The sequence below is a fragment of the Maylandia zebra genome, linkage group LG8 (assembly GCF_041146795.1).
Source record: "Maylandia zebra isolate NMK-2024a linkage group LG8, Mzebra_GT3a, whole genome shotgun sequence".
NCBI classification, from domain to species: Eukaryota; Metazoa; Chordata; class Actinopteri; order Cichliformes; family Cichlidae; genus Maylandia; species Maylandia zebra.
Window position 1 is genome coordinate 9,663,972 of NC_135174.1, and position 12,255 is coordinate 9,676,226.

The following is a 12,255-nucleotide window of genomic DNA, read 5'->3' on the forward strand; positions in this document are numbered from 1 at the left end:
TGACCTCCTTCATATATATGTAGGGTGATTATTTGCACCAAAAATTTGAAATTTCATCATTCCACAAAGACCTGTTGCCACGAATTTTCAGTCCAGTTCTTGTATAATTTGGCATCAGCTGAATCACCTTGGCATATCTCTGCAGAGTATGCCAAGGTGATTCAGCTGATTAGTGGGTATCCCACTCTTGGTGCAAAAATACTATTTTATATTCTATTTATCCACTAAACTATGTTATCTTTGCCAATTTCTTGTAGATTCAACTAAGGAAATGAGAACAAATAATAAGATGCTAATAACAAAGTGCCTATAGATACAGCTTAAAAGTTACGTGTAGACACAAAACTGGTTCAGAACTTTTTCTCAAAAATACTTTTAAAACACAACAAGACACTTGCACACCAAGCCAAAGGAAATAGTGCTCTGGGGATTCTCAGAGCACCAGTATTTTGCATCAGTTGCTGTTTACATTTTTGCTTATTAATTACTGACTCACTTGGGACTTCCTAGCACTCCTGTTTTCAGTTTTGTCTTTATTAGTTTAATTTACTACTATTAGCTTCTGGGGGATCCCATCTTGCTTACATGTATTCAATATTTGCATTTAAGATTTTTTTTAACTGCATTAAAATCGTTGCTTCTTATGTGTTGTGTTCCTTTGAGCTGTGAATTTATTGACAATGACATATTTGGGGGCTTGACCAGCAAAATATCTGAATACTTTCACTACTTAAGGATTATTCTATTCTAAGCTATAGCCACTTCTGTTAGAAATGAAACTGGTTTACACAATAGCAATTATCAGTGCTCTCATTCTCATTCTTGTCTCTTATTCAACAAATGTTATTCTGTGACAGTTCCACAGTGACATGGGCCAATTTTCAGTTTTATCTGCATTGATTCTGATGCAGTGGATTAAGTTTACTGTCGCGTGAGATCACTTCATGCTACAAAAATTTGCACACGAAAACACTCAGCTAATGTTAGCTGTGTCTAAATACTGACATTAAAAGGTTGTATTCATTGTAAGGTTATATAAGAGAAATTAATTCACCTGTTTTCCGTCAGTTTCAAAATGATGGACGCTCTTGAGGAAAATGTTATGAAAGACATCCTCAGCATAGGACTATAAAAGGTAAAAAGAAAGAGCAAATAAAGCATCACACGTATTATTAACGGTTCACCCAAAAGAATGACCAGGAAGTAAAGATATTAGTATTCGTCCACTAAGGACAACACCATGTGTGAGCAATACAAACATTTCTATGTCATCTGAGATTGATCAGAAACAGTTATTCTAAGTAATAACAATAAAACACAAACAATATAACAATTTTCCTAGAAAACATAAAATAACTCTTCGTATTCATGACTTTTCTTTCTTCTCTTTTCTTCAACAGATATCTTGCTGGAGACAAACGACTTAACTGATTCACTCCAGCAATCTGTGTTTCTAGCTTGAGATCGATTATTTGTTTAGAGCACACAAAGAAGCCATGTGACATGAAGTTGTTCCAGTGTGCAGGATTTGAACCCTTTGTTGCGTGACAGTGACATAAATGTTGATATTGAGGCTGCATTGCTGAATCTTCAGATGTGGAAAAGTTCTGTTTACTGGTGAAAGGAATTACTCACACTTCAATTATTTGAAGCAAGAATGTGTGTTTCTTGTTTGAGACAGTAAGTTAGCACAGATTTGGATTGTTTAAAACTTTTTGCATAGTTGTTAAAAAACTACAGCTTTGAGGAGGAGCTGTTCTTTGCTATGACTAGGCCACAAAGCTCCAGGTGTTGTGGCCTTCAAACCGTGTGGGGAAAAAGCCTTTCAGTCTGGCTGACAGCTGGCTATTTATTGAAACTTCTTGCTTTTAAATATATGCCATATTTTAAGAATGACATTTCAATTTTGAAATTATAGATGCAATATCTGCATCTTAGAGAGATGAGAGAGATCTTAGAGACATTTGGAGGAAAAGAACTTTAAACTAAAGACAGTCCATCAAACCAAGCCAGCTCACATACATAAAGACATTTTTGCCTGTAGTCACTGACACAACTACTGGAGACTGAGTGAATCATCAGCCCGGATACTGAGTGACTTAGCATATGGCAAGCTGTAGCTGTAAGGACAGATTTTTTCACTTTACCAGAGTGACTACTCTGTAAAATGTGCTTTTCTCTTCAGTAATTTATATCTCTGGGCTCCAGGAAGTCGAATACGAGGCAACATGCTGTTTGGAGACTGACAATGTTGGTTCCAAATGTTGATCTTGCACTATACGGTGTATATCACCTATATTACCACATTTATCTATGCAAATCTGTTGGCTTAATTGTGTCTGTTCACACACGCTCATTAAGTGTCTCTTACCTTTTAAATTTTTCTGCTAAGTTCTTCACAAACTCATAGATTTCATTCCAGTGATCCTTCACGCTGCCAGATCTAGAAAACGGATGGCACATTTTAAAAAAAGGTTATATCAAGAAAAATGTGAGAAATATGACTCTGCTTGATATCATAGTAAGTGATTGTAGCAGTTCAAATAAAAATAAGAAAATGAAAACATAAAAAACAACTTCATAAGTTATCTACTGTATCAGTTAGACTCTAACCTTCATATGCTAGAGTACTCATACAAGAGGATAAGAGCTTCGTTAGCCAAAAATGACAGGGGGTCTAGTCATTAGCTCCACAACATGAAGAACAAGCTGTATATATGCCAGGCAAAACACAACTGCTCAACCTGTTAGCAGTGCCTTTACTGCGTGTCATTTACTTGCAATAAAAGTACTGTTTTAATTTATTTAATTAAAGTAATTTGACTTTCATTCCTGAGCTGCCAAACATAACAAACATGCTATCATACTCATTAGCAAGAAATAGTTAATCTAATACGCCATTTGTTAGTGATCCTCAGAGGGATAAATGTAAAACTTAATTTTGTTATGAATATGGATTATTTTGTAACGAAAATATGTGTGTAATAGTCATTTGTGGCAGGAACGGGAGTATGATTTAGCAAACTCCTGTATCATTAACGTGGCCCTTGAGGATGAGGAAACAGACCGTGGTCTCCCTAGATGATCCTCCATAAAAGTGAACTATCATAAAATGATACCCTGTGGAGCTGCCTTCATTTCCTCTAGCCAGACACCATGTGTGCTGTGGGGCGATTTTATTAAGAGCGATCATTAGGGGAGAGAGTTTTGGGCATAAAGTAACCAGCTAGGGAAGAAGCCAGAGAGATAACAACGTGTAAATGAGCCAACTGATGGTGGTAAAATTGGAAGAGGATGAAGCAGGAATTATTTAGTGTTATTTTCAGTACTGATATGAGTACGTTTTGTTTGTTTGTTTGTTTCAATCTTAATTCAACTTATTCACCTGCATTCATCTATGCAGTTCTCTAAGAAAGAGACGAAACACAAAGGCATGTCATATGCTTAAAGTGGAAGTTCATATCCTTGTGATGGGAGAAAATGGGAAACAGACTAAACATCCACTCTGTTATCCTACTTTCTAGCTGAATGAGTTCCTTGCACACTAATGGTCCATATAGCTGTCTGAGACCTCTAGACACAACAAGGTGAATCAACCATTCCTTGCAAGCAGGTTTCTCATGCTTTAAGCTGATAATAGTCATGTGTATTTGTATTTGTATTACATGGATAGCTAAACTTGCAGGAACCAACTTAGCCTTTCTTATAGGAGTTGGGTGTTTTGGAAAACAGCGCCAGTTGCATGGCCTGGCTTGAAATGGAAATGAATTGTGACTAATGTTATTTTCCTGCAATAGCATGTCAAAGAGGTTTTAACCCCTGGTGTTTTTGTGTTATTGCTTGGAAGCAGAGGGGTAATTATTGAATTTGGCCAGGATTTGGGGAGGATAGAGCCAGGGAATACCAGGGAGTTTCCCATCATGCCTCAGTCATTCAAGACTTTTTATCGTGCCAAACCAGACTCTAAGCCTTCATTAAATGCTTTGTTAGATGTATTTGTTTCATATAATTTTTGTTTAAAGTAGGAAATAATACTTCCACTGCTCATTTAATATATCCAAGAGGTCAGTACAGCTGCCCACGAGCAACGCTGACATGTCTGACTTACAAAGCTCAAGACTTATTTTACAGCTACTGCACAGAAATTTCAAGCGTGGTTTATCAGAACTTCTTTGACTCATACAAAAACCTTATCAAGAGCAAATGCTAAAAAAACAAACCAATTGATTGCTCAAATGAAGCCAAAACGCCTCTGCACTATTATATCTATGTATTATGTAACTCTTAGTGGTTTTATCCTTTAATTCAGAATGGTTACAAACGCCGGTCAACTGGGGAAAAAAGCCTCTTCTAAGCGTTTTCTCTGTGTTTTTGCAGTTCTGATGACATGACTTGCTCCCCCCACATCAAGGCTTACATTCCTGGGAGGCTGACTGAGCAGAGAAAGAGGACAAGACCTACAAGCTAAACAAAATTCTCCCAAAATAAGAAGAAAAAAAGGTCTGAGGTAGACTGTAGCATTTAGTTCAATAAAAAGTGCAGCGCAAACAGAAAGAGTCCCACATACACATGCAGACGGGTTCAAACCTGAAGGAAAGGCAGCAGCCAGGTTCTTGTGCAAATTGTTCCATTATAGCAACAGAGGAGGGGAGAAAGAATAAAAAGTCTGGTGAAATTTGCAGCTAATACTTGTGATGAAGTGTGGGGATCATTCTTGAGTATTTACTTAACACGAGGGTGAATCTGAGGACATCCACGTTTGGTTTTTAGCTGCTTATCTGTGCTTCTGGACCACTGTGGCTCATGTTTGCCTTGGAGCAGTTGTGATTGTCTGAGGTGGCTACAGTCGTGGGATTGAGGCCTAGCTTGCAGTTTCACTCACCTGTCCAAACAGTGCTGGGAGAGGAAGTGGTCCTTTTCATTCTCTGATTCTTGATGACACCATTTTATACGGTGTCTTATTCCCACCACAATCCCTTGATCTAATTTTAATGACCTGAGTTGAACACCGAAGTTTAGCAGTGTGCGGTCTGGACTCAGAAAGCAAAAGTTCAGAAAGGTGAGGGCCGGCCACAGATTGCCGACTAAGTGATGACGCCCAACGGCGGTGTGAAGTTGTGTCATAGCAACTTGTCATAGCCGAGTGACAGCGTTTTCTCTGTACTAATGAGATGAAAACCATGTGTCTTGTTGTAAGCCATCTGAGAGCCGAGAAACAAAGAAGCAAAAGAAAAGGAAGGACAGAGCAAGGGAAAGATGAAGAGCTTTATCAGTCAATTCCACTGTGGGAGTGAGATAATGGGAAAAACCTGTTGGCTCATATCAAAGTGCAAGAAAACATGCCAGTGGTTCAGTGATTTAGTTCAACTCCAAGGCCAAGTTTCTGACCTGCTTTGGTCTGTCTGAGCCAGCATGGCCACTAGAAGACCGAAGCAGCAAGTAAACAGTCTGTTTAGTCACTGTGCAGTTCTCTGTTTTACAGAGACTGGAGATCTGTGTTGCTAAATAGCTAGTTTTCAGTTGTTTTGCCAGATTTAAGACCACTCCTGGAAAAACACTGTAATCCATTAAAAAAAAGAGTAAGCACGCTTAGCTTAACATGAAAAATACTGTGGCAGCCAATTACATAACACTGTATAATTTGACATTAAAAGAACATTGAATGTACTAATCTGATGAACATATTGCAGATAAATCAGATGGAGGAAAAGGTGTTTAATGTAGGTTTTGTGTAGGTTTATAATGAAAATACAGCTACAGGGCCTCTGCCGTTTCACAGTGGCTTTTGCAGTTTTGCTCTCAAGTGCAGCAATGGTTGCTTTTACGTTGTCCTGTAGGGAACCTGTAGGGGTTTTCTTGAATTGTTTGTCTAATAATTTTAGATGCAAGGACAGGAAATGAAGAAGAAGAATGTCGGGTAAGAGACACATTTAAGCTCTTTGTCCAAACTAAAGTGAGATCTCAGGGAGCAGCGCTTCAGACACGCTAGAATGAAGCATTTGAACATCCAAATTACTTGTGGTGCAATTCCATCTGATTTTCAGTAGAAGTAAACTCAATTTCCTTGTTAATACAGAAGATCAAATGTGACAATATGTATTTAGATAATATCTATTTTTCTAAAGTTTTAAGACGCATAGTTTCAGGTTAGATTGCTGAATTTACAATCGGGTGGTCTTGCTTTCTTTTGTCTCTGCAGCTGAGTCACATCATACGTGCTACATTCAGGTTTACATTCAGCCCTTAGACCAAGCTATTGTGCATTATACAGTATTGGGAACATCGTATCTTCTGCAACATTATGCATATGTATGATTATTTGTAGCAACCTTGAGTTTCCAAAATTGCTAAAAGCACAAAGGGAGGTACTATGCATCATTACTAGTCACTGATGCTAAACACACTGTGACTTGTGGGTTGAAGTCCCCCATGGGTTTGAGTAGCCCTGAAGAATAAAAAATCTTTAATCATTCTCAGTAATGTCTTTTTCTGCTGACTGGATAGATTTCGCAGTGAGTGGACCTGCAGAAAATTACTCAGAGACTGTGTGTATATCTCGAAAGCACAGGAGGGGAAGGGCAGAAGAAAGACAAGAAGAAAAACATTGTAGAGGAGACAGAACAAGCAGGGTACGGCATCAACAGCACAAAGAACTTGAAGCGTTTATGACCTTCTATGTTCATTGGCTTTCTTTTTATTTCCATCCACTGAACAGTCTTGACACACGTATGATTTTTTACTTTTCAGTCATCTCTTTGTAAGAGATACTTGCCATTTCAGTTTAGAGTGATAGACTGCTAATATTTGCTAATTAGTATAATGAGCTGAAAAGCTCAGAGCTTTCAATGGTTAAGTGGGATAAATGACACACTGCAACACGATTAGCATTATGTAAGAAAATACCAGTCTAAAGCTGCTTTGGAGAATATTTCAGGTTTTCACCAAACCCAGATAATTAACACACAGCTCTGCACTTTATTAAGTTTATTAAGTGTTGTAGCATCTCTCAGCTCACCTCTCTGGGTGTATGGCTATTTTGCTTCACTGCTCTCATCAGCCATGCGAAGAAAGCAATAAGCCTGATGTAAAGTACCTATATAGCACCAGTTGACACACAAATTTAGTGACGGGTTTGACGATTAGCTTTGGAGCTGGTGGAAACCGAAACAGACCTTAACAGCTATTTGACCATTAACATACATGATCTAGAAAAGGCTTTCATTTCCTAACAACAAATTAAATTAAGGGAAAAAAAGTAAAAATTATTTTATTGTTGCATCCATTGGTTGCTCTATTACCTCCAGTTGGCTAGGTAATAATAAAATTGCTCAACGTTGCAGTCACAGTGGAGAAAACAGTGGTTGCCGACCACAGTATCACCAAAATTGTTAAGACCATGTGCAATAAACTTGCAATCTCGTCTTCTATCAGTTTGCTAATGAATGGGGTCGAGTACGGAATTGTTTGTGATAATAATGTGAAATTGGAAAAAACCACAAATCTGTTCCTGTCTGTTGCAAATATGTTGCCATCTGCTTCGACAGAAATTCAAATTAAACAGAACATTCACATTAACTATTTACACTCAAATTCCAAGAAGTAACTCTAAAACACAAATTCCATTGCAAACATTGACGCAGCTACTGAAGTATTCTGGATACAACCAGCTGGAATGGGAAGTACAGCTGTGTGGTGGTTAGCATCGTTGCCTCATGGCAAGAAGGTCCTGAATTTAAAACCAGAATGGGACTTTTCTGTGTGGAGTTTGCATATTTTCACTGTCTAGTGTGGGTTCTCTGGCTTACTCCCACAGTTTTTGGCAATCTCTCCATGTTTAGTAATTAATTGGCAATTATATAAACCTCCAATCTGCTTGAGTGTGGTTGCAGTCAGTCTGATATGAACTGTGATTAATTTGTAAATAGGTTGGCTCCAATCAGCTGGTCTGTGCCTAGTGATGGAAAGTGGTCGCCCAGAGGTTGAAAGTGTTGCACACATGCATCTCTGGGCAACCAGCTGGCTGCTGCAACAACTTGCAATCAGTTGCCAAATGCAAAAAATAGACAAATAAAAATTAAATGCAATCACCAGGGGGCAGCATGCATGTGGGAAAAAGCTCCCTACACCTTAAATCTTAGTGGTGCGACATTCTTCTCGTGGTTCAAAGTGTTGAAGATGAAAAAACAATCCCCCCAAAAAACAAACAACAAAAAAACTCCACTAAGGAGTCCATCTACCATTCCAACTGGGCCTACCCACACCACCCCAGCCTGCAGCCAATGATGCCGCACCAACTTAACTGAGTGGGAACAAGGATTTGTTTGTTTAAAATCACTAACCTACTTTTACAGCCACTGCAGAAGTCAGAGTCTTTACTGCGTGATTGCTGAGCTAACGCTGCGTGTCTATTCCAAAACCGAGAGGAATCGTTAGGTTTGATACTAAGTAACAAGCTGATGAACATTATGTATTCTTCAAAGCATGCTCTTCTTTCTGCATCAAATATTAGAGCTAGAATGAGATACAGTATATCTACTTTTTATTCCCCCAGTCTTGTTTTTGCAACCCAAATTCTTGAATGACAGATAACACAATATCATGTCAACAGGCATTTGTCCTTGCTGTAAACGTCACAGCAACATTTTGTAAAAAGCCCCAGACAGCAAAACACAGAGTGGGTGTCATTCCACAGCGAGAACGTATTCAGACATTTGAAATGTATTCACAGACTGCAGCTGCACTTAAGGTTTTCCACTGACTCGTCTGGATTCCGGAAGCATGACCCAACGCCCAGCCGGAGCGCTAACTTGTGACTACATTAAAAGACAAGAGAAACATTTTGCAAAAACAACGACAAGACTTGATGAGAAAATAACAGATAAACTGTTATTTTTTTAACACAATTAATAAACTGAATAATGTGTTTCCCCATCTGTAGTCAATAAAAGTAATACTGTAAAATGTAAAGAGGATGTGGAAAAAAGGACTAGTACTGCATAACACTGTTGTAATGCATTTTTGCATAAATTCAATCACCGGATACTGTTGATTTACCATATTTGAATCTGCACCCACCCATCAAAAGAAATGCAAACTTCATTTTGAGGTTGAACATTAACATGTACCCTATATGTGAATTCCTTTATCTGCTATGAACACACCCAAAACCATTCCTCAGGCAATGTGTTCCATATAAAACAGCAAGCTGCGACCCACCCGGTCTGAATCAGCAAATGCAAAAAGTATGCAAACCCGCAGCTATATAGGACTTAAAGATATGCAACATATTATCACAGAGGTTAAAAGGCTTCATGATTTTAGGAACATCATGCACAGTGCACCAAGCTAACTTAAATGATAAATTCATAACGTCCTGTTTGGAAAGTCGGGACATCATCTGTTGGCTGGTTTAGTTTAGTTTGCACGCTGTTTGTAAGCCTAAGTCTGTAGGTCAGGGCATGTTAGTATTGGTCTTGGGACCCTATCATCCTATGAGATTTATTGCTATTCAAAAGCCTAAATCTAAATCCTTTATTATTATCCAAGGCAGTTTAAGGGCTATTTGACCAAGAAGGAGAGTCCTGGAGTGCTGTGCCAGGTGGCCTGGCCTCCAGAGTCACCTGACCTAAACCCAATCGAGATGGTTTGGGATGAGATGGACCACAGAGTGAAGGCAAAAGCACCAACAAGTGCTCAGCATCTCTGGGAACTCTTGAAGACTGTTGGAAAACCATTTAAGGTGACGACCTCATGAAGTTCATCAAGGGAATGCCAAGAGTTTGCAAAGAGGGTAGCTACTTTGAAGAATCTAATATTGGGGTGGCTGTAGCTCAGGTGGCAGAGCAGGTCAGCCACTAATCAGAAGGTCGGTGGTTTGATCCCAGGCTGCATCCTGGCTGCATGCCAAATATCCTTGGGCAAGATACTAACCCCATGTTTGCCTACTGGTGGTGGTCAGAGGGCCCGGTGGCGCCTGTGTCCGGCAGCCTCGCCTCTGTCAGTGCGCCCCAGGGCAGCTGTGGCTACAATGTAGCTTGCTATCACCAGTGTGTGAATGGGTGAATGACTGAATGTAGTGTAAAGCGCTTTGGGGTCCTATGGACTAGAAAAGCGCTATACAAATGCAGGCCATTTACCATATATAAAACATATTTTGGGTTATTTCACTTTTCTGTTTACTACATAATTCCATATGTATTAATTCATAGTTTTGATGCCTTGAGTGAGAATCTGCAATGTAAATAGTCTTGAAAATAAAGAAAAACCATAAAATGAGAAGGTGTGCCCAAACTTTTGACTGGTAGTGTACATGCGCAGTTTACTTAGAAAATGACTGTGCCACGAACAGCCCAGGGTTGGCTGTCCACAGCCAGGGGCCCAGTATAGAGACGAACGAAGATTAATACACTGACTTCTGTGGAATTAGCACGAGTTTGATGATGCCATATCGCTGACCTTTATTTCATTAAACTTCTTCTTTTTTTTTGCTAATAGCTGATAAAAACATGTTGCGTTTTGGCAGCATGTCAGCATGCTTACAGCACAGCCTCGCAGAGCTGCTCGTACACTTCTTAGTCTTGTTACTGTGTTAACTTGAGGACCATAAACAATACACCACAACAAAGGCATATGATGTCACATTATTAACTATGGATGGTTACTGTGCCTAAAACCCTTTTTTTATTAACTTTTATTTACTAACACAATTTTTAGTTTTTGTCAGCGAGTACTCTTCTTTCATAACATTTTATCTGGACACCCTTTGTTTTCTACATATGTATACTGTAAATCTTACCACCATATGTGTTGGAAGGCATCCATTTACACAACCATCTGTATTATATTAGATGTAATGGCCTGTGTATTAAAGTAGAACTTAGATGTGTGTGGTTTGGGGGCTTAAAATGAGACCCAACATCTATATTTACTGGATTTCAGGCTGTGACTGGACGCTCCTAGAGAATTTCACATACAGATCTTCATGGCACATACCATTTTAAAATAACGTATATTGCTACAGCAACCACTTTTTCCAAACACTGTCCCAGATGTTTCAAATTCAGCAGACTGCCATGCAGCCATTAGCCACCTTGTCATCAGAGTGCAGCTACCCAGATGTCTAAACAAGTAGCGTCTCACAACTTTGAGCCATCACATGACATCATATGCTCAAGGCTGCAATAAACTCCACTTACAACATGCACCCCTTTTTCTACATTTAAACTGATCCATCGAATTTTCTACAAACTACCAATTTGATCTGCAGTCGATCGATCAGGTGGTTAGTCTGTCCATCACGATGGTGAGGACTGAAACAGAAGAACCTAAACTGTACTGTGTGTTTAGGGTATAAACACTAACATTTACTTGCTAAACACCAACATGTGTGTGAGGATTTAACTCAAAGTATGGCTCTGCTTAACTAGAGCCTCAGAGCTCCACTAGCACAGCTTTAAGCTTTAAAACTGATCTTTAAAAAGTGAAAAACAACAGAGTTGAAATCTGTGAATCTGGCTTGATCTTACCGGTACTATAAAGCAACTTAACACTTCAAAAAGAATGAAACACACAACTTTGCACCCAGTGTTGCCTCACATATTTAAAAAAACGAGAATGACTACAGCGCTTATGTATTAATAAGCTAAATGATTTCACCTTTCATTAAGATAAACCAGGGCACAGGGTTGAGACTGTGTCTCATAAAGCCAGCTGAGGCCTCAGGGATCGGTGGTGAGCGACGGCTGTAGGAGGCCGACACCGGTCTCTAATGAGCTTCCTCTCGTTTGAAGTCCGCAAATGATGACTTGTTAGTCAACCTTGGAGTGGGCACCGCAGCACGCAAGAGTGCTAACAATAGCATCAGACACACAGAAAAAATGAGCAGATTCTTTATTTGCAGCATGTGTCAGTGTTTACCTCACAGCACAAGACGAACACAGCCGTCCACATCTGGGAAGCAGTCCTGTGTTTTGCGTGTGTGTGTATGTGTGTGTCTTTGCATGTGTTTTCTTGGGACTGAGTTCCAGGAAAAAACTAAGCCTTACTAAGATTCTGTAAACTTCAATGGACATAGGAAGACCCTTTTACCGTCTTTACATATGGAGTCTTTTTTTCCCCTCTGGAAAAAGCCAATGGCAACGGAGATGCTTTAAATACCCCATGAAGCCCCCCCTCCCCACCAAAAAAAAAAAAGGTGCTGTGTGCAACATTTCCTTCACCAAATTAATACCACATTATCCATAAATGTTGTTGTTT

General features: G+C 39.3%; 1 protein-coding gene across 1 annotated transcript in view; it reads right to left on the minus strand.

The window, feature by feature from the left end:
- Positions 1 to 12,255, minus strand: part of antxr1c (ANTXR cell adhesion molecule 1c) — a 38,689-nt gene that overhangs the window by 24,847 nt on the left and 1,587 nt on the right. Inside the window, exons 2-3 of the mRNA XM_012920834.3 lie at positions 2,372 to 2,443; positions 1,055 to 1,126 (exon numbers count right to left, since the gene is read on the minus strand). Of these exons, the coding sequence (XP_012776288.1) occupies positions 1,055 to 1,126; positions 2,372 to 2,443 (144 nt within the window). The remainder of the gene's footprint in view (positions 1 to 1,054; positions 1,127 to 2,371; positions 2,444 to 12,255) is intronic.